The sequence below is a fragment of the Lingula anatina genome, chromosome 2, assembly GCF_051362555.1.
Source record: "Lingula anatina isolate TDL-2025a chromosome 2, LinAna3.0, whole genome shotgun sequence".
Classification (NCBI taxonomy): Eukaryota; Metazoa; Brachiopoda; class Lingulata; order Lingulida; family Lingulidae; genus Lingula; species Lingula anatina.
The window spans coordinates 11,991,599-12,015,940 of NC_141768.1; the positions used below are offsets into that span (position 1 = coordinate 11,991,599).

At 33.9% G+C, this 24,342-nt stretch overlaps 2 protein-coding genes and 1 long non-coding RNA gene across 4 annotated transcripts in view; 1 reads left to right on the plus strand and 2 right to left on the minus strand.

Annotated features, from left to right (window-relative positions):
• LOC106164345 (paladin) overlaps positions 1 to 1,827 on the minus strand; it is a 31,345-nt gene extending 29,518 nt beyond the window's left edge. The window contains exon 1 of the mRNA XM_087007333.1: positions 1,523 to 1,827. Coding sequence (XP_086863459.1) covers positions 1,523 to 1,685 — 163 coding nt within the window. The 5' untranslated portion in view covers positions 1,686 to 1,827. The remainder of the gene's footprint in view (positions 1 to 1,522) is intronic.
• Positions 1,828 to 4,365: 2,538 nt separating this feature from the next.
• LOC106164366 (vam6/Vps39-like protein) overlaps positions 4,366 to 24,342 on the minus strand; it is a 31,825-nt gene continuing 11,848 nt past the window's right edge. For both annotated transcript variants that reach the window (XM_087005253.1, XM_087005252.1), the window contains 13 exons: positions 23,971 to 24,117; positions 22,856 to 22,997; positions 22,445 to 22,543; positions 21,887 to 21,960; positions 21,556 to 21,654; positions 21,280 to 21,397; positions 20,502 to 20,630; positions 19,898 to 20,000; positions 15,584 to 15,629; positions 12,320 to 12,469; positions 8,210 to 8,344; positions 7,771 to 7,862; positions 4,366 to 5,887 (listed from right to left, as the gene is read on the minus strand). In XM_087005253.1, coding sequence (XP_086861379.1) covers positions 5,806 to 5,887; positions 7,771 to 7,862; positions 8,210 to 8,344; positions 12,320 to 12,469; positions 15,584 to 15,629; positions 19,898 to 20,000; positions 20,502 to 20,630; positions 21,280 to 21,397; positions 21,556 to 21,654; positions 21,887 to 21,960; positions 22,445 to 22,543; positions 22,856 to 22,997; positions 23,971 to 24,117 — 1,416 coding nt within the window. In that variant the 3' untranslated portion in view covers positions 4,366 to 5,805. The remainder of the gene's footprint in view (positions 5,888 to 7,770; positions 7,863 to 8,209; positions 8,345 to 12,319; positions 12,470 to 15,583; positions 15,630 to 19,897; positions 20,001 to 20,501; positions 20,631 to 21,279; positions 21,398 to 21,555; positions 21,655 to 21,886; positions 21,961 to 22,444; positions 22,544 to 22,855; positions 22,998 to 23,970; positions 24,118 to 24,342) is intronic.
• On the plus strand, positions 15,785 to 18,709 carry LOC147763403 (uncharacterized). Its single transcript, XR_015332959.1, has 3 exons — positions 15,785 to 16,046; positions 17,452 to 17,544; positions 17,958 to 18,709. It is a non-coding gene; the product is annotated as an uncharacterized LOC147763403 (long non-coding RNA).

The window sequence follows — 24,342 nt, forward strand, 5'->3', positions numbered from 1 at the left end:
TGTTGTGAGACTTTTGCTCATTATAGTATTCCAGAAAAATTATCCACCCTTGGCAGGGTTCTAGTAGGCCTATCATGTCATGTTGGTGCAAAATCCCTTGACCACAGAACAGAAACGTACACAGCTTAAGTGAATAACCAGAGAAATATCTGTGAATATCTAGTGAACAAAATTCTCTCTGTGGTCCTGGTGTAGAGTAAGTTTCTAGTTGAAACCTAGAAATATCAACTTGGCGAACGTCGTCAAGAAGTTCTTGTCAGCTAGGACAGCATTAGTAAAAGCAACCATAATGGAACGTAGTTTTTTTTCGTTTGAATATTGATAGTCTACAATATTGGTGGTCAACCTAGTCACTTATTAATTAGTGCACATGTACACGTAGGCCATTAAGCCATCCGCTCATCATTTCATAATTCACTTACATCTTGTCAGAAACCATCCAGCCTATTACCAAAATATGTATGATCAAGTCTTTCCCTTATTATAAGTGTGCCTGCCTTTACTTTTCTTAATGCTTGCAGTCAATTTATATCCAGCCTCTTATTTTGTTCAGTTTTGTGGATTTCAGTATTTTACCCATTTCTGGTCTTTTTCACAATACGTTATGAAAAGCATTCCAAATTTCTAATTCCAAACGATTCTATAATCATTCTGTAATACAAATGAGACAAAAACAACCAAGTCAAAGTAATAACACTCTGACAAAAAGGAGCATGCGGCCTTTAGTCACGCAAAAGTCTAATAAAGAAAATGGAAACGCGTTGAGTTACACCTCGATACCTACGTGACGCTACAAAATTTGATATACTTAGTTGATATATTTAGATATAATTAGAAGGAGAGTGGTCATCATTTTCTTCCACAGTCGTTATATGTACGTTCTGTATTTTTCTATTATCTCAGTTAGCTATAAGCCAACTTTCTCTCTAGTTTTGCCTTTCCATTGTAAAGGTTTTGAACAGATTTGTATGGCGATGTTAAAAAGTTGAAAAGTTCGGCACGTTAGGATTTTTCCTTATCCGCCTAGATAAAGCGAAATAAACATTGTCATGTTATGAGATAATGCTGTGACATCAAAAATAAATCTCCCTCACCTGAACAGCAATCAATACCTTTTAAACGTATAAGTACTACAATCCGGTGTCGGGAAAACTTCATGAAAACATCAATTCTGATTTCCTTAAATTTTAACATATCATACCCCTTAAACATGTAAGCCAGATGATTAACCATTCAGAATTTTTGTGAATGTATCTTGACTAAATAAAGCTTTTCTGTGTTTTCAGTTTAAGTTTATTGGAACTAAGGTACATAATGAGAAAAGTACCGCATATCGCCGCAGAAAACGTGTAGAGAGAAGACTGGTCAAAGTGATATGTTTGATGATTGGTGAGTTTGGTTTGCATTAACTTTCATTATAATTGTTCTATGAAGCCACCAAATTAAGGTAGTTAAGTAAGACCTTTCGGTGAAAGCGGAATCATAACTGATACTGAATAATCAAGTAGACCACGTCATATACCTTGTGGAAACTTATATTTCCCAGGTTGTTTTTTGGCCTCCTGGACCCCATATGCGGTGTTCTCAATGTGGGCTGCGTTTGGTGATGTCACGTCCATACCCAGTTTGGCGCGCGTCGTCCCAGCTCTACTTGCTAAGCTCTCATGTGTATGGGACCCCATCATCTACGTTGGGGGTAACGCCCATTTTAGGACCCACTTTGTAAAATACTTACCAAGAATGCTTACCAGAAAGTGCATTGAAGAAGGTGAGGATCAAAGAAGAAGCGACAAAAGCAGAAGTTCATTACCAGTCGACGAAAGAAAGCAATGCGAACTCAAAGAAATCATAAAGGAAAATGGCACGCAAGATTTGAGTGGCGACGATGAATAAAAATACATGACACAGTGTATGGTGAGAATACTGGTTGATCGAGTTGCTGACGACCGTCCACAAATACCCATCAGATCTTGAAAGACAGCCTTTGTGTACCCGAAAATACTACCTGAAAACCGTTTGTGTTCTTTTTGTTAGGTGAAAGAAGATGAGATACACTTCATGTACCACTGTATCAGATATATAACAAGGAAGCATGACTTGTTGCACTAATAGAAAATTAAATGAAAACTATTCCCGTAAGTGACAATGAGAAACTTATTGCTTTGCTCACAACAAAGGACACACAAACCTTGCTGAGTGCGAGTCATTATAGTACAAATGATTCCAAACTCGTAGTGACGTTTTGTGATGTGTAATTGCTGTAAATAATTTCTGGTACTTATGCAGTTTGCCCCCCAAAGATATGAAGCATACATATTGAATGTGAGCAGGCAAGAAAAAAAAACACCTTGTAGCAAAAATACATTGGCATTTGTACAATGTCTGTGCCTGTTTTGCTATAGCTTACCTTGGTGAGTTATAACACCACCTATCAACCCACAGTGTATTTATTTACCTATTTACCTACATGTGTGTACCAACCTGGGCACCTGTACATACAAAAAAAAAAAAAAAAAAAAAAAAAAAAAAAAAAAAAAAAAAAGGGCGGCAGTGAGAATTGTGTGCATTTAAAAGATTGATCCTTTGGTAAAAATGTATATAAAGATATGGATTGGTTTTGTGTATGTGTGTAAAGAAATCATGCTACATCTTTAATTTTTTTATATTTTGAAGATATTGGTGCTGTTTGATCACCTCAAAACCTTGAGGATATGAAGTGCTTGTTATTTGTTACATTACCACATTATGTAATCTACAAAAAAGTAAATTGATATTTTGAACATCTTGTTTTTCTTTTATCAACAATTAAAGAATAATGATAATGATTGTTCTTGTAACTAAAAGTTGGCTTTTACAAAAAAATTAAAAATTTTAAAAACAATTAATACACATTATGACAATACAACATAAAAGAATTCCCTGATTAAAATACTACATTTAAATGGCTTCTTTTGAATAGTTCAATATCATAAAAGAATTAAATTAATATAAAAATATTAAATCAATCATTTCATTAAAAATAGTAACATAAAAGAATTCAATTATTAAAATATTATATCAATCAGTTTCTTTAAAATAGTTAAGAGTTTGTATATTAAAATTTCTGAGGGCATTTGATTAAAGTCTGCAGATCTGACAGTTTTAACCTTTGGGATATAGAAGTTCTGAGAGTGCCTCAGAGAATGCAAATGTTCTTTCATTTTTGGTAATAAACTCAGCAAGGCTCTTCCATACACTTGCATTTTTTTTGTAATGCTTCGGTGTACGAAATATTTGGATACACAGTATCTTAAAAACTCTCTTCTGGACAGATTTTTTTTTTAGCTTGGCACTTGGTCAGTCCAGGGTGCCACACTTGCACAGCATATTCAAGGGTAGTAGGACTTGCAACAGACATGTAGATTTTCAGTAAGTCATGAGGTGAGAACCCACTTTCTTAAAATTCTTCTAAAATGTATTCTCTGGCTAGCCTTTTTGTTAATGTGATTGATATGGGTTTCTCAATTTAGATCTTGACTTATACCGAGTCCTAAGAATGCGGAAGAATTCACTCTTACCATCAATTGTTATTGGTTGGAATTCTGACCAGATTTTGAGAAATTGAACCTTATCTCCTTTGTTTCCTTGGAATTTATGGACATGTTATTTTTTTTTGTGACCAACAGAAGGTTTCTGTTGCAACAGTTTGTATTTGGTCTAGAGTTATTGGTGGCAAAATTAATTAGAGTTGTGTTGTCAACATATTTAAAGGTGTCTGTGGAGGTTTTGAGGTCATTGATCATTGCACAAAGAGCACAGGGCCAAGTTTTTACCTTGTGTACTCCAGCAATTATTCTGGATTTTCACAAATTGCTTTCTCTCTGTGAGAAATTCAGTGACCCACCAAATAATGACCTTGTGGAGTCCCAAAGGATGAAGTTTTTGTGTAAGTAGATAGTGAGCAATTTTGTGTCAAACACTTTAGCACAGTCTACCAGTAGCATTCTAGCATACCGACTTGGCAATGATATCAATGGCTTCAATCAAAGCAAAAGTAGTGCAACTACCCTTTATGCTGCCAAACTGTCTCTGATCAATTTTTTCTTGGATATTATTCCAAATCCATGATAAGCTACACATTTTCCTTTTATGGTTTTTGTAAGGTGAATGAAGATGAGCTACACTTCATGTGCCACTGTATCAAATATATACCAAGGAAGCATGAGTTGTTTGCACTGATAGAAAATTAAATGAAAACTATTCCCGTAAGTATCACTGAAAGTGCACGATGACAACAGTGACAATAGACGCAGGTGATGGCTATACAGATGTGTACGAACTCTTTGTCGATACATAAAATTGATAAATAAATCAAGTTTAGTCAAATTCAGTTTTTCAGACTTAGTTTATATTTTATTCCTTATAATTCAAAGTATGTGCACAATATCAAAGGAACTTCTTTTTCTTAGATATTCTAATACAACATGACTTATTCAGATATTATAATTCCTAGATCAATAACAAAACCACTCAGTTGCTGCACGTTTATAATCAATCACAAATTATATATAAAAGTGCTCAAAAGGCTTTTTGTCACCAACAGAATGGTGGAATAATCCTACTGAAAATGGCTTTTGTATGCTAACCAATACTGCAATTTAAGTTATTTGCCTTTGACTTTTAGACCCCATTCCCATACCTAGATCAATCTAGCAGGATCGACCCATCTCCGAGGGGATTCTCTCTAAATTGCATTCAGATTAAGCAGCTTAGATGTCTGGCACGCCTACTGAAGCTGCTAAATGATAGTTAATTATGCCCTAACAGCTTCAGTAGGCGTGCCAGACAGAGCGAATGTAATTTAGCAAGAAACCCCTCAGAGATGGGTCGATCCTGCTAGATCAATCTAGGTATGGGAATGGGGTCTTAACCCACTGTGGTGTTATTCAAAGGACAGATATATTACTGAAATCCAGCTTTTAAAATGTCATCATACCGTGACAGTATATAATCAGATGTGAGCATGGAGAGTCCATTCTGTGGGAGCATCTGCTTGCTACCACAACAAAGAGATTGTTGCTCCCTAGGAAGATATTAACTGACTTGTAGTCATAGATGATAAACAATTTACATTTTGAATACTGAAGATACATGTAACCCTTTCTGTCTTTGGCAGGACAGGCTGTTAGCATGGTGTTCACTTATAATCCAACATATACAGTACGCACAAGAAAGAGTTCCAAGTTGAACTGTCAACCTAAGGCCCTTTTCACATTGAATGGTATACTTTCCTGTACAGCTCCGCTTTGAGAGACTGACAATTTAATAGCCTGGCTATTACATAGCAAAGGAAGTTAAGCAGAGCCCTACGTTAGTTAACCAGGATTATTATGGTGAGAACATTGTGGCTTGTAAAAGAAACCTCCCATAGCTTGTATATATAAACATGAACAAAAAACTGTACCACTTGATGTGAGAAAGGTTTATGTGACAGTTCAGCCTGTATGAATATATACTGTGATCTTGATGTCAAAATGTTTGCTACAAGCCAACATTTTTAAATATTGCACTATGAGCTCACATGCCCATCATGGCAGCACAGACAATTACGTGTTTTAAACAACACAAATATTTACCAATCCCTGCATCAGATATAACATACATTGTCCATCAGTTTATACAAATGTACATACACTTATAGGCTGCAGACTTTTCAAGTCTTTTTGGTAGCAATTGGTTGCAAAAAGTATTTAATGACATGTTTTTTTTAAATCTTAATGAGGGCCTTCCAGAGTCTACAAGATGTTGCTGAAGTCTGTTGTCCCATCAGTCTATGTTAGGGCAAACATTTGGATCCTTACAACAATAGTAGTGGACCACCACCTCATTGGGGTATCGAGCAAAGGCACTGAAATGAAACAAAGCATTATAAACAAGGCAGCAAAGATATCATATGTGCAGACATATATTAGGAAATAACAATGGCAGCACAAAAAATTGGGTCTTGCCAAGTTAAGCCAAATATTATATATCTCTTAACAGAACAATTACCATCAATTTTAATTATATTCTACTGTTACTGTGATCATTTTGAAAACTTTACTGGCAAAAGGCTTCAGGGCCAGGGGAGTTTAAAGTCACATCTTAAAATTGCCAAAGTGTGGAAAAAAAAACACTGCATAACTTTAAGAAATAAAATCCGATCAGACTGGTTTTCAAACCATCTGTGTATTTTAGTCAAAGAAACACTCTTATAAGTTTGAAAATAAAGATGCAAATTAAGATGCAACAGAACATAATGGTTAACAACATACATGTTATTCACTACTGATTTCTAAATATGTGCAACTTTCAATGTGGACATTCAGAAAATGTATATATCAAAGGGGTTTATCTTTAAGTTATGCACATTAACATTTTCAAGGTGGGGCTGCTATTTAAACTTGGCCTACATTTTACCCCATTGAGGCCACTTGGTGTTGATCTAGAAACCTTATCTAAGCCCAATTAATTAAGTAATTGAAAATTTATCTAAATATCTGAGGTGGTGAAATGCCACAATTTTCTCTCTAGTTTTTGAAACAAGTGCTTACAAAATCATGTTTTTTTTCACTCCCCCTTAAATTAAAAAATCTTCCAAGATAGCTAAATAAAAGGCGTGAAACATACCTGCATGTACAGCATGGTATTTTTTCATGAATCATTAATAAAAAAAAAAATAAAATAAAACTAATTATTTCCAATATATGCATTAATGTGGTTCTGGGTCAGTGAGAAATGTGAGAAATGACCACATATATGTGGTGACAGTCCCTTTGGGGATCAGTGCTATGACTATCACTCTGTTAGTTGAAGGATTATAAGGCACACAGTTTATTGCTTTAACTGTGAAATTCCTGTGTCTGTGCATAAACAAAGGAAGCAATAAACTTCAAATCAAACATAATACCGCATGAACAATAACATGAACCTCAAATCTGCACTGATCTTTGAACAAAGAATTGAAAATTCTAAGAAAATTGCCTTGCAAAACACCAAGCTGTCTATCACAGCTTCTATTCTCGGTTGATCAATCTTCACGCAGGAACTTCAAATACCACACTGAATAGCAATATTAAATTTCCAAGTTTAGTCAATAAACCACCTTAACAAACCAGTCAACCAGCAAACTGAAGTGTTTGAGAAGTGGCACCATGAAAGTGCAGCATGGTTAAAAGAAAATCCACTATACATTTTTTCATATCCTTCGGGTATACATATACATTAAGGTCCTGGCATGTTGAACTGAGACAATGCTATTAGACAAAAATGTCAGGATAGGAGCACTTAACACTACAAAATGTCTATAACAATTTTTCTTTCATTTGGGACAAACCAAAATTAATTATAATTTTCATCTGTTTGAATGTAACAAACATTCAAACTTGTTGGAGGAGGTGGGAAACACTCATCAAAATAATACGAAACTCAAAAAGATGTAATCGGTATGTCTTTTTTCCAACTTGGCAAAAAATCCCTGCTTACTAATAAAATATATGTACATCCCAAAAGCAATAAAAAAGGAAATCAGTTACATGTATGTATCTGGCATTGACAGCAGTGCTCACAGCCAATATTACTAGACTGAAAATACAGCAAGCTATTAGAAACTACATGTATTGTAACAGTTATATGTAAACCCTCATTCAACTACATTGTTAGTTGTTAACATGTTTTCAAAAAGTCAAAATGCTCTAATAATACATAAGTGCCCTAATAATACATAAGTATAAAGGATGTAATCTTTATCACCTGTTGCCTATTCTTTTCCTGCAAACTCTGCAGTTCTTTTCTTCAGTTATAATGCATTTTTTCTTTTGGTAAAACATTCTCTGACTCTGAACCTGGAAAATCAAAAACATAAAATAAAAGTAAACACCAAATATTATACACATAATGACAATGCACCAAAAAAAAAAAAAAAAAAAAAAAAAAAAAAAAAAAAAAAAAAATCCTTAAAGAAATCATTTCATAAAATTCCCTTTATTCTTGCTCTATATATAGATCTATAATAATCAAATAAAGAAATGTCATAAACCTCAAAGTCCGTTCTTAAAATGCAAAATATATTCTTGGTCTGATAAATGTAAGGATTGCTCATTTTATATAATCCCTATAATACATTGCATTACATATCGATCTTTCCTCAAAAAGGACCCAGCATAGAAATCTTGAGAAGTAATTGTCTTACCATTAAATGTTCTTGGAATATGAGTCCTTTGAGAACTTGAGCATTTCTCTTTTCTGCTGCTCGATCCTCCAAGACATTTTCAAGGAATACAAGAATTTCTTTCACCTTAGATGTGGTGGGTAGCAACTCCAGTGCCTAATATAAAATATAATTGATCTCAATTAGATTAAAGTATGCGTATAATTGATTTTGTAAAAGAAGACACCTGGTATCTCGTACTTCTCTGGTTTATTAAATTCAAGGAACAACAATACCAAATATTTGGATTGAAAATTGGTCAGGATTAGTCACACTTTATCATACCAGTCCAAAAATTCTACATAAATATACACATACATGTATACTAGTATCTATAATAAATTCCCAAAATACATAAAAATAGCTGAAACATTCATTTTCTGGGTTAAAAGCAACATTTGAAGGCTTGACAAATCACAAAAGCTTCAAGACTATATTGTGGGCTTGCAGTAATGGCCCATATGCATTGAACCTCCAGTTTGAATTGCAACACCTTTGCCTTGAGTGGAAATGCTGCCCAATGTTGGAAAAATACCCAAGGTTGGAGTAAAAAAAACAAACCTGTGACAGTGAATAAAGTTCCATAACACTTAATGTAACACTGATAACTGCAAAACTTGTGTCTCCATTAAGATGTTGAAGATCTTAATACTAGAAATATTGATAAAAATATAGCACATAATAATGAGGAATGGACTATGGTAAAGCAATTGTCTAAGTAAATTAACAAGGATGTACATATCATGGTTTATACAGAGACTGCTTGTTTTGCATTGGGCAAGTAGGGAGTATCTCGCTAACTTTACCAATGTTCTGAGCAACATATTCCATGTTCTTTTGTTGCCAATACCACTGGCAGTCTCACAGCTTGTTAGCATGAGGAATCCAGGGGGATCTTAGCATCCTGTGAATCCAAAGCTGTGTTCATTAAGCACATAAGCCCCAAAATGGCATAAAACTAATTAAATAAAAAAAAATATAATAATAAAAATATACAGAAAAAATGTAGATAATGCAAAACTTAAGTTTTACATGTAAACACTACAGAAATAGTTGCAAGTTTTACACAAAGTGTGCACCTGGTTCAAACATGCCCAAAATTGTTATGGTAAATACAGGCAATTACATATTTTTATAGACACTAATGTGACAGGAATCAATTATCACCTTGTCCTAACTGCGATTTCCTGTCTTCGAGTGATAATTGGAATCCACTAATGACTTTAACATTTGTGTAAGAGTATCAGTGGGGTAATAGGACTTGACCTGAACAAAAGTCGTGCAAAAAATGACAGATCTAGCATGGGGTGTGACAAGGACAGAGGTCTTGAATGTAAAATGTCACACATGTATGTGTAGATATACTTGTGCATTTCATACATCATAATAAAAATGAGCAATTTATCATCATTTATGATGTACACACTAAAATAGCAGAAAAAAAGTTTTTTTTATGCACCAAAAACAAAGTGGTTAGGTGAAGGTTCATAGAATTGGATATAATTTGGCTGATAAATTGGATACAATTTGGCTGATGTATTTCATCTGTTTGCCCTTTTACCTTCAGCTAAAGACTTTCTTCCAAAATTGTATTTCAAAGGATTAATAGCCTTTTTGTATTTCTTTTTTAATTTAGAGTGATTTTCATTATATCTTGAAACTCGTATAAATGTTAATCTTTTACCTTATGAACCATATTTTTAAATCTACCTATCTGGTACTCTATAACAATCAGTCCATTCTTCAGTTCAAAACACCTAAATAAAATATTTAATAAGCATCTAATGCATACAGGCTTCCTTTTTTTATTCCTGCCCCCAAATTCAATTTTCAGCTACAATGTATGTTATTTTCAAAGGGTCACATCTCCACTTGAGCAGGGCCTGTGAGGATTAAACATTCATGGTTAGGTTACCAATATTTGGTAGTTGAAGGAAAGCAATGATGTGCGAGAGAGCACATTCTAGGTAAAAGAACTTGGGTCTTTTTTTCCACATCCAGATGTATCAATTTATTAATTTATTAAAAGATCGATTCAAGATCTCTTTTCAAAGGGCTATAAAACAACCAAATAAGCTGTATAAGTGGAGATATAAAGTTTTGAGTAGGATATGCATCTCAGATCTTTTCAATGAAGCACTCACAATCGTAGGTGGCAAGTAACCATAGCAATGTAATTTACTTTATATTATATATTTTAAAACTTCCTTTTTCTTTCTTTCAAAAAAATGTTGATAATTGCCACTTTCAATGATGTTTGTAATATGCATAATTCGAGAACAAGAAAGTTCAAAAAAGGTTCCGAGAAAATGCTTCTTGGAACCTGCAATTAGAAAGTGGTTTTATTTTAAGTTCTAGTTACAACACTATTTGTCCACTGTATGTGACATATAAGAGCGTAATTATATTGAGGTGCAGCCGAGATACAATTTGTTCTTATATGTCACATACAGTGGATGACGAGTAGTTGTAACTGACTTATACCACGGCTGTGGAGCTTCGAACAATAGGATGAACGCACCTGAAGCATATGAAAATACACAAAAGGCTGTATGCGAAATACAAGTGCAATTATCCTATTGTTCGTGATATCAAAAGAATTTAACACAAATCTTTCAAGATATACTACAATAAAAAAGGTAGCTTTTTTCTTAAGTTCAAAAATAAATAAATAAATAAATAAATAAATATATAAATAAAATGTCATTCATTTATAGTATCAGTATTGTGAATAAAACTAGTAAACATTTTAAATATCATAAACACTTTGCAGCTTTATTAAGGTCATGATGATGGTTGGCAGAAAAATGGATACATCCTGTGACAACCAAATCTTGCCACTTTTGGACCAATTTGTTTGATGCTTTGAAAAATTTACACTGAACTTGAGATGACTTTGAGACCAATATAACACTTAGTTGAGGCAATTAATATCATTATCCGCTAACAGGTCACATAGAGAGACAACTGACAGGCACCATGAGGAGCAATTGCCATGAAAGCTCTTAACATGCACATTTCACCCTGTAGGCTTCTGGGATTTAAAAGGTATCTGACAGAGTTTTCCCATTTATCAATATTTGTAAATCACATTAACTGACAATTAACCAAAGTTAAGGAATAGATTTTAGGGAGTTGGTATAACAGAACATGTTACATGTAAAAAAGGTAAAATTTCACCTCTACACCAGAACTGGTATATCGTAAATAAGTACACACACACACACACACACACACACACACACACACACACTGCATATAAAATTTTCAAATGAGAGTATTCAGCATTCTCTCTTCTCCCCCCCCCCCCCCCCCATCACAGTCTTCAGCAGTTGGATATAAGTGTCCAATAATTCTAGGGCAGCAGCTTTTTAGACATTTTTACTTAATGGCTAATATTGATACTGATCTATGTAAATGACCCACCTAACCTGCATTTGCCATAAAATAAACTGTAGCTATCTTAAGTTTCCCAAGCTATCGTAACTTCCAATGATTAAAGTATTGGCAGATTCATTATTTCAATGAAGGCTGCCATGGACGAAAGATTAAAGTATGCCTTGAAAAGACAAATTGCCTTTCTAACTGCCTTTAACTCTAAATTGATAAGCTTTTCCTTACAAATAGCCATCCTATTTTCTCCCATAAATTTCTGACACTGATCTTTCCTATTGTAATGGGAGGTTTTTCTACTGCTACATAAAGATATGTTGTTCCTATTTTTCTTTCTCTTCCACAAAATATCCACAAAAGGTTTCCTTTTTCATTTATATACTGGCATTCCAAATTCAATATAATACTTAGAAAACAATGCCACATCTAAATAATACAATAGCTAACACTCTGTCATCTAGCACACTACCAGAACGGTTGTATTTAACACACTTTAACAGCTAGCAATGTCACACCAAACACACTATCACAACTGACACACTGTCATAACTAACGCTGGTGCAGTTAGCACAGTGCAAACTATGGTAGGTATACCTCAGCTAGCACTGTCACTTCTAACACACTGTCACAGCTAACACAATGTTCCATTTAAAGACTGCCTCTGTGCCAACCTGTATGTTTTAAACCAACCCAGCCTACCTTGACTGTGTCTATCTGACTAGCATGTTCCTCCAGCAGTTTCATAGCCTGGTGTGTGTTGGGCTCCATGTTTACATTGACTTGACTCATGACACGCATCATGGCAGGGTCAGGGGGACTGAGGTACATCTTCAAGAGGATGAGGTACACCTAAAAGAGAAATATCATTATCTACATGCCATATCATATATGTACCTCTCTGTAGTTTTGGCACTAAAAGAAACTTAAATATATCTTGTCTTTATTCGTATCTAATGCCTGCGGTTACTAAGCCAGAGTAACAATTGAAAATGATAAGAGTTACTTAAATTTCACGATACAGAACACATGGTGAAATATCCCCATAAATAGGCTTTCATAATGTCTAATGAAGATTTCTTGATTCAAAAATAAGAAGCCACATTGTTTTAAAATTAATAAACTCTTTGAATTACTATTATCTGTTCTCATTGCCAGATTTACACTGTAGGAGAAACCAAGAAGATCCCAAGGTAATTACTGTTGCAAGGATTTTTACAACTCATTCAGTCAAATCAGTTGTACACACAAAATCAAAACCAATTTGCAAAATTTAATCTCAAGAGGGCAGAACATTTATACTACTGTCAGCAGACAAATCATTAGTGCAATGGCAGTCTGTATCCGGTTCCATTAGTTTTTCAATATTCACTTCAAATAGACACAATATATTATAAAGGAAGCATATCCATCATTTTTGAGTAATTGAAAAATTTAAACTAAAACAGTGACTGGTGCTTATATTTCTTGCCTTCTATTAAGCTCACAAACCCTTGATAATACTTCAATTTTGGAGATGATGTCCTACATGAACAGATTTTTCAAACTGAACTAACACTGATAAAGTAATAAAATTATGAATAGAAAAAAAAAACACCATCACTAGTAAAAGATTTTCTAAAAAAGACTGTGCTGTCCAACAACTTCATGAGAAGAAAAAAAATTAGTTCTTTGCTGTCAGATAAGCAACATACATTTCAGGCTTTCAGTCAAACCATTAATTTTCATCATTATTGTCATTATGCCGTCAGAATTATTCTTTCAATTGCCATCATTTCCATCCTCAATATTAGGCCCTTCTGCCCAGCATTGAATAATTCAACCTGTACTGGCTAATTTTTAAAAGATTGACAAGTTCAACTTAACAGCCTGGCTATTATGTAAGAAAGTCAGCGAAACAGACTTTGCAGAATGTGCAGGAATGTGTGTGTATTATCTTTCAATTCTTGAGCGTCTGTAACAATACCACAAAACACATACAGATACTGCATATCTTCAGCAACCGTAATTAGTGCTCAGTTGGATAGAGTTCAAATAACATCAGACTGGAACGAACATTTCATGACAAGTAAAGCATACTCTGATGCATGCAATTTATTTCTAAGCAAGCTTTTTGTATGACATGACCCGAGTTATTCGCCTAACAGTCTCCACTAATGGTAGTATTGGAAAATTTCACGTCAGATTGCTAAAACCGAAATGACTATTTTAACAAGACATCCATCTTCTGCCAATTACAGCTTATTGCCTTCGTTCCTTATTGATTAAATCCCATCACACAATATATCCTGAGTCCTGATAGTAGTATCAATAACACTGACAGGCTTTAGCAATATCAGTGATAGAATAGAAAGTCAAACTGCACATTTATCATTAAGGGTTGTTTATAACTTTCAATCTGCACTAGAAACCTCAATTACCTAGAATTTGTCCAAGTTTTTTTTAATAATGATGACTTTTAGAATGGAGAATGGCCTACATGTAGGTTGCCTTGACACGAACTGTACAAACATCACAGAATATGGCACTTGCTTTGCACTGCCTTACCCTTTCTACCATTTAGTTTCAACTGTTCTATATCTTCCTTTTTTTTCTATTTAGATAGTTTTGAACTCATATTTGTACTTTGAATTTAACAATATAGCTGAAAATGTAAGATAATGCAGAAAATTCATAATACTTGTTAGTCTAAATAATGTACATTTCATATTGCCACCAAACTTACATGTGACGTACCAACTTGTGAGCAAATCCTATTTCATCATTAATAAATTTCTAATCTAAAAATTACGATAATTTGATGCTGACCAGCTGCTTGAAATACATATATTGATTTTTGCAAACTGTTCCTTTCATGTATGGAATTGATTCAGGGGGTATCTGGAGAATTCTCAATAATGCCTGCTTAAGTGATATCAAAATGGATTTCAGTTTGAAGAAATACTTGGTTTCATAAAATATCAATTATTTCAATATTTTCAGCATTTTATTGTTACAGATACAGAGAAATCTACCTAAAAATAATAATAATACTAATATAATAAACGGTGGTTTTCCTATCTGCTTTTGCTGCAAATGAACCTGTTTGTAATCTGCTGTCAACTTCAATCTTACATACGAATTTTGGTATAAACAGGCAGTGTGTGGGTAGATAACTTTGAGGACACACATCAATACATATACATGTGTATATATAACTGAAAGCATTAAGAAATGAAATACCCATCATTACAGTCATACATGTATTATCCTCTGCAATTTCTCAGTACTCATACCAATTTTGTTAGCTATGTATTTTGTATGAACATATATGTAAAAAAAATTATACAGTGGATAGCCTGTAAAATGTTTGTAGATGTTTTAGTGCTTAATAAAGTATTTATTATTAATTTAACACCAATTCGTGATTTTTCCATAAATCATGTCCTATTAGATGTAAAATTAACATCATTATTCTTAACTATAATTAACTTTACCATAAAGGAAATTATCACAACATGAGACAGGGGTTGCATAAGCATGTTACCATAGATAGTTCTTCAGCTGGTCCGATAAGCTTCTGATAAAACAGGATAATAAATCATTATATCGATTGGACCCATGCCCTTAATATCTGTCTCTCTCTGGCTGTGTTCAGATTAAAAGTTATCGGTCCAGTAGGATCAGTCTATCTCTACAGGGATTCTTGTTTAAGTGAACTCAATGTAATCAGCTTAGTTGTCTGGCCAGCCTCCTCTAGAATCTACTAAAGATATATAATTACCCCCCCCCCCCCAGCTTCTGGAGGGTGGGGGTGGGGGGGGGGGGCAGACAATTGAGCTGATTACATTGAGTGTACTTAAGCAAAAATCCCCACAGAGACAGATCAATCCTGCTGGACTGATAACTTTTAATCTGAACACAGCCTCTCTCTCTCTCTCTCTCTCTCTCTGTGGATGTACATGTATGGCAGACCTTACACCCTACCTCCTTATTACCCTCTTTGTTTTTGTCAAAGTGCTTCTTGCAGTACCTATTTATGAAAAACAACATATCAGATTCATCATAGTAGAGCTTTTTACATTATAATGTAGGATGACTTAATTATTATTATATTCTATAAAGGATATTTTCAAAAAGACGAAAACCATGTTATGCTCATGGTATATTGGTACAATCAAGGAGTTATAACAGAAGGAGATTACACTCGTGGAGGTGGAGCCCGTATTACGGTCTCTCATTGGTCGGAATGAATAGAACCCAGAGAACAATGGATGCCTATCTCTGTTACGCTTAATTGGTACTCTCGTTTAAATCTCGTTTGTCAGAATAGATGCCTTCGTCTGTCGTTTGGAGAGGACACAAACAGAAACGCAGTCAAAAGTTTCTTAAAATGAGAGAATTACAGAATTTATATGATATTACGTTGGACAAGGTTTTCAAAAAACAGGTAAGTGCTTTTAAATGCATAACTACACGAAATATGAAGATAAATTGCAACTTTTATGTCGTAGGGTCTCACTGTGTAAGTGTCCAGCTACACGTTGATCTCGCGAGGTGGTGTGTGGAGAATAAATATTGCACGAAAAATATTTCCCACTCATAACAAGTGCCTATAAATATAGTGTCAGATGAAGAAAGTTTGGTCTTTATACAGTTGCAATTGTTAAGTAATTTGTGGCAATAGCAAAGAATAAAACTTGGGTGCACTTTCAGTAGCCGAATAACAAGCAGATGCTTAAGCCGCCATCTTGTTAATATTTCGAAAAAAAATTACTCCAAAAGACATTTTCCTCCTTCTTTTTGAAACTTGTGTCACATGACAGTCATAAAATTTAACTAATTGTTATGTATGCAACACACTTGCTTGAGCAGTATTGTTTTTTTTTGCGATTTTACATGTGGTCTAGCTTGGATACGACAATTGACAATTTTCATGAGTTCCGATCAAAAAGTGTTACGCTTGTTACGGCCAAAAGCCTTACTGCTTTTTGTATTTTTCAAATGCAAGATTATAAAAAAATTTGGTGTGTTTAGATTCTTGAACATCTTGGTCGTGGCGTGGTATATATTGCATGGATACTGCTCCAATATTTCTTGAAAAAAATAACCTGATTTGTTCAGAATACCAATTTTTTACTCTAGTGTTATGGGTAAATGTACCATTTTGGCCTTTACCTTTTTCATGTTTAAATCTAAAAAGACCTATCATGACAGTTGGTCATCATTTTTCTTCTCACCATGGTGGGTGGCTTTGGAGTGGTAACTTTGTTGTTAAAGTAAAGTGCTCAGTTTTTTTGACTGGAAAATTTTGCCTCCACCCAGCATTTTCCATCATGGCGGTCTAACAGGAAGTTTGACTTTATGGCATAGTTATTTTTAACTTATTTAGTCTTCTTTTTACATATATGTGTTTTAATTTATATTAAACCTTTGAAAAAAGAACACATATGAATCCTGGTGCTTTTAATTTAAAGTCTAAAGGTTTTAAGTTCACCTAGGCTATACCAATTACTTAACCTGTTATCTCACTACACATCTCCCTTTGAGTCAAGGTGTGTAAGACACACCTTACTGTGTAAGACACCTCTATAATTAAGGGGTACTTGCTTCTCTACATTAATTATACTTCACTACTTTGGCATGTTAGGTGGCAAGCTTGGATGTTTCTGTTCATTTTAAGAAAGAAGCTTTGCCTTGGTGGTTACAAAAGAATAGAACTCTATTAAGGTTTATTCATTACTTGAAAGTAAATATTTCATCTTGCAGTGTTGAATCAGAAATTCTCTCAAAATTGATAATGAATTTTACATGCTTATCTTAACACTACTCAAGTTTTTTTTATTCTATTATAGATATGGGAGGCGCTTGCATTGAATACATGAATTATGGTCAGGCTGGAAAAAATTAAAATATGTCAATGAAAAAAGGAGGTCAGCGTGTCTGGGGTAAGTTAATTTTGTCATAATGCCTACGATGCATTAAACATTCACTAACAACAGTACCCTTTTTTAAATTTTTTCCAAAATACAACAACCTTGGGCATTTTCCTTTTAGCAACCAGCCTCTCTGAAATCCCCTTTTTGTCCTGTCAGAAGAGTAGGAACAAGGGCGGATTTAAATAATTTCTTGTAATAAGTACAATTGCTTTCAATTTCTTGGGGTTATTAGCTTGTGATCATGAATCTTGATATTCTATATAAATTTAGTTGTAAATTGTTCATTTATGTGGTGAACATTATTTCAGTCAAGTCAAAACAAGACACATTAAACTTCACTGCGTAATTCCATAATGTCTTCATGGATACTAGTAGTTCATAATGCTATTATTATGTTTTTTTTTTTTTTTTCTAACCTACAGGTTTCTCTCTTTTCTGAGTGGCATGGCATTGGCAGGCAGAAGGAAAGGCCCTGAAGAAATTCTCACTTGAGTTGTCCTTTTTGGAGAAGAAACTGGATAAGACTGGCCAACAGAGATTGCATTAAATTAATAGTGCTCCTTCATGACATTTTAAAATATTTTCAGTCACCTAACTGACTCTATACCTTTCAAAAGTTGACATAAATTTTATGTTACTGTCACGTGGAAAAAAATTCAAAACCTATATATAATTTGTTGAGTGCCATGGTATAACAGTCTACTTGATTGCCAGTAAAATTTGGACTGTTTCAGTGAAATTTCTTTAAAGCAGTCACTTACTGGCCCAGTTCATTTTTTCAGCTGTAACATGTACTCTAGTTCATTTTATAAATGTTCTTACTAAGTGTTGTCTTGATTTATAATAACCTTTTGAAAATCCCATGTTTTTTATCCTATTTGTAAGAATTAGCCACTTTATCTTCTAGGGTTTTTTTTTCATTCAGCCCATTAGATTCTCAGACCTTGCTGGCCTGTGAGTGGAATAGTATCTGGCACAGACTGGTATCAGCAAGTCAGATAAAAAAGAATATAATTATTTCTATTTGCACGGTTGAAAAAAATGCCAACATAGACTGCATAAAACTGGAAAACCATAGCAACTTAGTCATTCTTATGACTTCATTAATTACTGCTTACGTGTAAAATTTTGTTTTTGTTCTTCTATTGATATAATAAAATGGTTTTACTCATGATGCTTGAGTATAGAGTTGACTTAAAAGATATTTTAAGTTAATATAGTAAATAATAGTTTGAAATTCAAAATTCTCATCTTTATTTGTTTCACTTTAAAGAGCTCAGTTAATACTAAAAGTTCTGATATATTTTGTACATAAATATATTTATGAATGAATAAAAATTATTCTTAATGTTTAGCACTGTGTACTTGTTTACCGACAAATATGAAGTGTTAGTATGTGTCAAAATAATCCTGAAAAAAAGGGAGATTTCCAAGATAAAGAAATTTATAACGAGTATTTAGTAAACTGGCATGTCGTGGCATTGCCTCAACCTTTGATTAAAATTTCACTTTAATGCATTATGATATTAAAATTATACCGAGTGAGAGAAAAAAATACTTAAAGAAATTTAAAACCAGTCACAAAGCTTAGGCACTGTCTCAATGTATATGTTTATGGGACCCAAGGGCAGGAGGGTCCAAACGTTTATGTATTAATATTATGTTCTTTGGCAGTGAGGACAGACGTTCACTTGAATGTCATTTTCACAAACCACAGTTGGGACGTTTTCTTTCGACTTATCCTTGGTGATTTTTCACTGTGTTGTGCAAAAGAAAAGCCATCTATCACCGACTCAAAAAAACTCACGGCGACCATCCTCAGTCACCACCTTATAATCGCTTTCTTTGATATCGTTCCCTCCAAGCACATCGTCCAAATAACTACCTGTGCAAAAAATCGTCAGCATAGAGCGCCGCTTTGACACTACTGATCTCGAACTCTAACGCGAAATAACGCATATAAAATCAATCTCCAAGCGGAGGAGAGCGACCCAGACGAAACCTTGAGACAGGAGGCCCCCCGTAGCTAGCTCCGCCCACCGTAACAGACATCGGACAATAGAGAGGCTTGCGTGTAATCTCCTTCTGTTATAACTCCTTGGTACAATCAAGCTTAAACTGTGTCATATATTATCATTACTTTTGTTGCTATTTCTTTATTTCTGTACATTTCCACCAGCTCAGTCTGGTGTAGAAAGTATGAATAAAGCATACTAGTATATATATATATATATATATATATATATATATATATATATATATATATATATATATATATATATATATATTCAAAAGAGAAAGCTTACTAATAAATGAAATGAAACTTGGCAGTATTTTGGGGATGCTATCAAAGCATACTTACAATTCTGCCTTCCTTGTGTTTTGCAAAAGATGCACATAGATATAAAGTGCCTGTTCATGCCTCCCTAACTGACCTAATAAAATGGCTCTTTCTTCATAGAATCCTAAAATTGAAGAATGGCACATTGGTGATTGTGTTTGGTAAAATTCCCTGTATGGCAGTGCATGTTTTAGATATCGTTGAACAGTTTAATATTTTGAATATGCTTAAATTATGTCTAAATGAAATGTGTAGAAACAAAACACATAAGGAATCCATTTTTATGAAAGGAGAACATGATCTAAAGCAAAAACAAGCAAAAACCTCTCCTACTAGAGATAAAAAAGATGACGTGTGCACTATTTTAGCACTAATTAGAGTGTGCAGGATGAATACCTTTGTAGCAAAGAAATGGTGAGAAACTGAGATGAAATAAAAAGTGATTTGTGGAAGTTATGCCTTGGTATGGATGAATGGATGAATGGATAAAGTTTTAAGGAAAATCACTTTTTTTGCAATATAACCATCTAAATTAGTAAGACTGGCCTTAACTGTACCCTTACACAAAATCATAACGCATCCCAACTTCAAATACTGCAAAAATTCTATAATGATCTATGCCTACCATCTAAAGGAAAATGAGTGAGTAGTCTCTCTGGCTGATATTTGTCAGACATTTCTAGAAAAGTGATGAACTTTTCCCTTAGTTCTCCTAATTCTCCTGGCTCCTTTCCTGCTTGAGCTGGGAGCTGACCTTGAAAATTAAAGCAATAAAAAAGTGAACCCATTATCACCTTCATAACTGAGTAATCAAATTGGTTTATTGCAGTACAGTTTAAAATGATGCTTGTGACTCCACAGTCCATGGGGTACAACTCCTTAGAAAACAGATACTAGATTAAAGTGTAAGATACAGAGGGAGGCTTGTAGCCAGCAATTTCATAATATGAGTTATTTTTCTAAAAAAAAAAAAAAAAAAAAAAAAAAGAATGGACCATTTTACCCCTTAGTTGACCCAATTTGAAAAATGACAAAGTATCTAGTTCAAATTTTGATTCAGACTGAGCCTTTTCCAACCAGTCTTTCTGACCCCCACCAAACCACCCTGCTGATGTGCCTGGGAGAAAACAATCTTGATGTACATTACAGAAGCATAGAAATTTTAGTTAAAAAACTTCCTCTTGTAAAATATTTGATAAGGTTCTGTCCCATTTCAGTTTTATTTGTGTTTAAAGCCATAAAACAATATTAATCTAACATTATTAATCTTTGATGGGCAAGTTATCAACACCTACAGCAAACCAAAATATATTTAACCTCCCAAATGATGGGTGATACATTTCTCACCTAGTCTGTTTTAAAAAATAAAAAAGGTCAAATATTGAAAAAAAATTATTTCTAACCTTCTGGTAACTGCTGCAAATATTCTGTCATAAGTGCCTGCACCTTTTCTCTGTACAAATTCACAAGCTTATTGTGAAACTCTGGTGTCTGGTCATGACAAGTGACTATGATATGTTCCTGTGAAATAAATTGAATATATTTATCCTTAGAAATTAATAAGGCTTAACAACACACAATTTCATTAAAATATTAAAAATTAGCTTCTTTATAAACATATGTTAAACCAGTTCTACTTTCCTATTTTTATCAACAACAAAGTTTTCATATCAACTTACTAAATATGGCATAGCTAAATCCTTTGAGATGTGTTCCAGGTATTCTAGTACTTTTCTACGTGGCAACCCTTCTGCTTCTGTTGTATCAGCTGTAAATATCTAGAAAAGAAAAAAAAATGATCTAATGACAAAAGTAGGCCAAACAGCAGGAAGCTTGGGCTACATAGGCTGCTTTGACAATGTAAAGTTCAATGAATTCTAGATAACCACTTGATAACCACCAGTTGTTATGCCCAACAATTATGACAACCATAATCCAAAAATACTACTTTTTGAAAAAAGTCACACAATACACATGGCTATACAAATAAAAACTGCAAATAATCTGTACCTCTAAGCCATCCTCTGGAGATGCTTGCAGAACCCACTTTGCATATGTAAAAATAATGTCTATGTGTTCTCCACCTAAATTGTGACAAATAAAGAAAAACAAATAGAGAAAAACGACACGACTTCATAATAAAGGCAATAAAAAGACCTTTGTAGCATGGCACTACTTAAAGACAAAGTCAACACCTTAAACAGCTATAAAAAGGTTATTTTTTTCAACTGTTCAAGTTAATTAATATCAACATGCACATGTACCTAAAGTGGTGCAAAAACATTTGCCAAAAATAAAAAAATGAAAATATTATAATTTAATAAAAAAATTCTTGTTCTGAAGTACATGTAAAATTTTATTTTAAAGTTTTATTTTGTGAAAAAAAATTAATAATACCTGCACAAAGTTGCATGTCATAAATGTTCCTGTAATTTCAAAATTTTACTGACTGGTACACTTAAATATGAGGTTCTCTCATTCAGCAGAATTTTACTGTGTTCAAACAGATTCACATAAGTAGTATTTATACATGTAATACAATGTACCACCTCCCACATCAACACATACCCAGTCTCATGAGGTAGTCTTTGGTCCTCTCGTGCCCTGCCCACTGTGAGGAGCGTGACCCAGAGTCTTTCTCAGATAACTTCAACAGCAAGTCAAGAGCTTGAAAAAAACCAGAAGTATTTTATGAAGATGCAAAGAACAAGAACTCCCCTGCCCCCCCCCCCCCCCCCAAAAAAAAAAAAAAATAATAATAATAATAATAATAATGCTTGGAATATACTTTTCGCGGCATTCCTTGAAGCTCGATCATACTTTCTCAAATTTAATTTGCTCAATGTATTGATCTATTAATTATTTATTCATTAAAGTTATCTTGAACTTATATTGTCTGTCTTTTGAACTCTAGAAGAAATATGTATTTTCAAATGAAAATGCCTCATCCAACTGAAATGTGTCAAAGATGACATTTACCTTTTTTATGATAGCCTTTTCTTTCATAAAGGATGATTAGCTCGCTCCATTTCTGTTGTTTTTTCAGAACACGTTCGCTCTCCTCCAGGTGACAGTTGTTGTCTTTCAGTCTCAAGAGAGGAGCAACAAGAGCATCATTGGTCTGAAACAACAAAGGCTAACTTAGGCTTCATTCACGTGCAATGTCTATTTTCTAAATTCTATTTTCTATTCCAGGTATGTCTTATGATCACGGTCTATGCCCTGAATATCCCACGGCGTAATTACTGGCAGCGCGAGCCAGTTACTATAAGTTACTATAAGGCATATATTTCTGAAAAGTAATTACTATAAGGCATATATTTCTGAAAAGTATACTGCCAGTAATTATGCCACGGGGTATTCAGGGCACAGACTGTGATCATAAGACATACCGCGAATAGAAAATAGAATTTAGAAAACAGACATTGCATGTGAATGAAGCCTAAAGGTCTTGCCATATTTTATCTTTTAGGGGATTATCTATCATGTCTTTTGGAAAACTATTCAGTGCATGATTGCAAATTCATGTAAATCTCTTGTCTGTCAGATGCTTTAGGAAAAACTTTAAAATGCTATGTCAAGTAACCTAGTCTAGTGCTTTCTAGGCAATTAATATTGATGCAAACATTGGTATAAATAAAGTTCATGCCAACTACTAAGTCAGGCCTCATAACCATAATTGCTGTTTTCTAACACGAGCCTTAGATTTAGAAGCACAAATGCACAAATTAATGACTCCAGCCACAAATAACTAGCCCAACATAAAATTACTTGCTACAAGTTTAGTGTTTCATTACACAAACAACTTCCACCAGCTTCCATCCAGGTCTCTGGCTGTATACAAACGCCCCCTATGGGTTAGTTTTATATGACTGTAATGCATTCTCGACAATCTCTGGCTCATACAGAACAAACCGAAGGGTAGATAAGCAAATAAACAGTTTGTGTAATGAAACGCTGTGCTTGTGGCAAGTAATTTTACCTTGGAGTGGTTAATTTGTGGTTTGAGTCATTAATTTGGCCATTTGTGCTCACAAACCTTAGGTTCGAGATAGAAAAGGCCTTATCCATTTTAAAGGCCTGTATGTACTCACCAGTAAATAACATTTGAGCAAAGTGGTGTCAATGATCTGTCCAAGCTGTTTTCTGGACTTTATAGTTGTGCTGCCTTCTACTATAGCAGATGATACCAATTCTTTCTCCTTTGACACAGATAAATCTTTCTGTAGTTCATTCCTTCTCTGAAAGAAAAAAAATCCATTGTATCATGGTACTATTCTATGTAAAGAGACATACTTTTCAGAAATATATGCCTTAGAACTATTATCAGTTTGTCTGAATGCCTGAAAATAGTGGTTTTCAAAGTCACCTGTATAATTTAAGTCACATGATATTGCAAAGAAAAAAGTATAACGTATTATGCTCCTTTAAATCACTACTACACTACATGTACTTTAATGAATTGA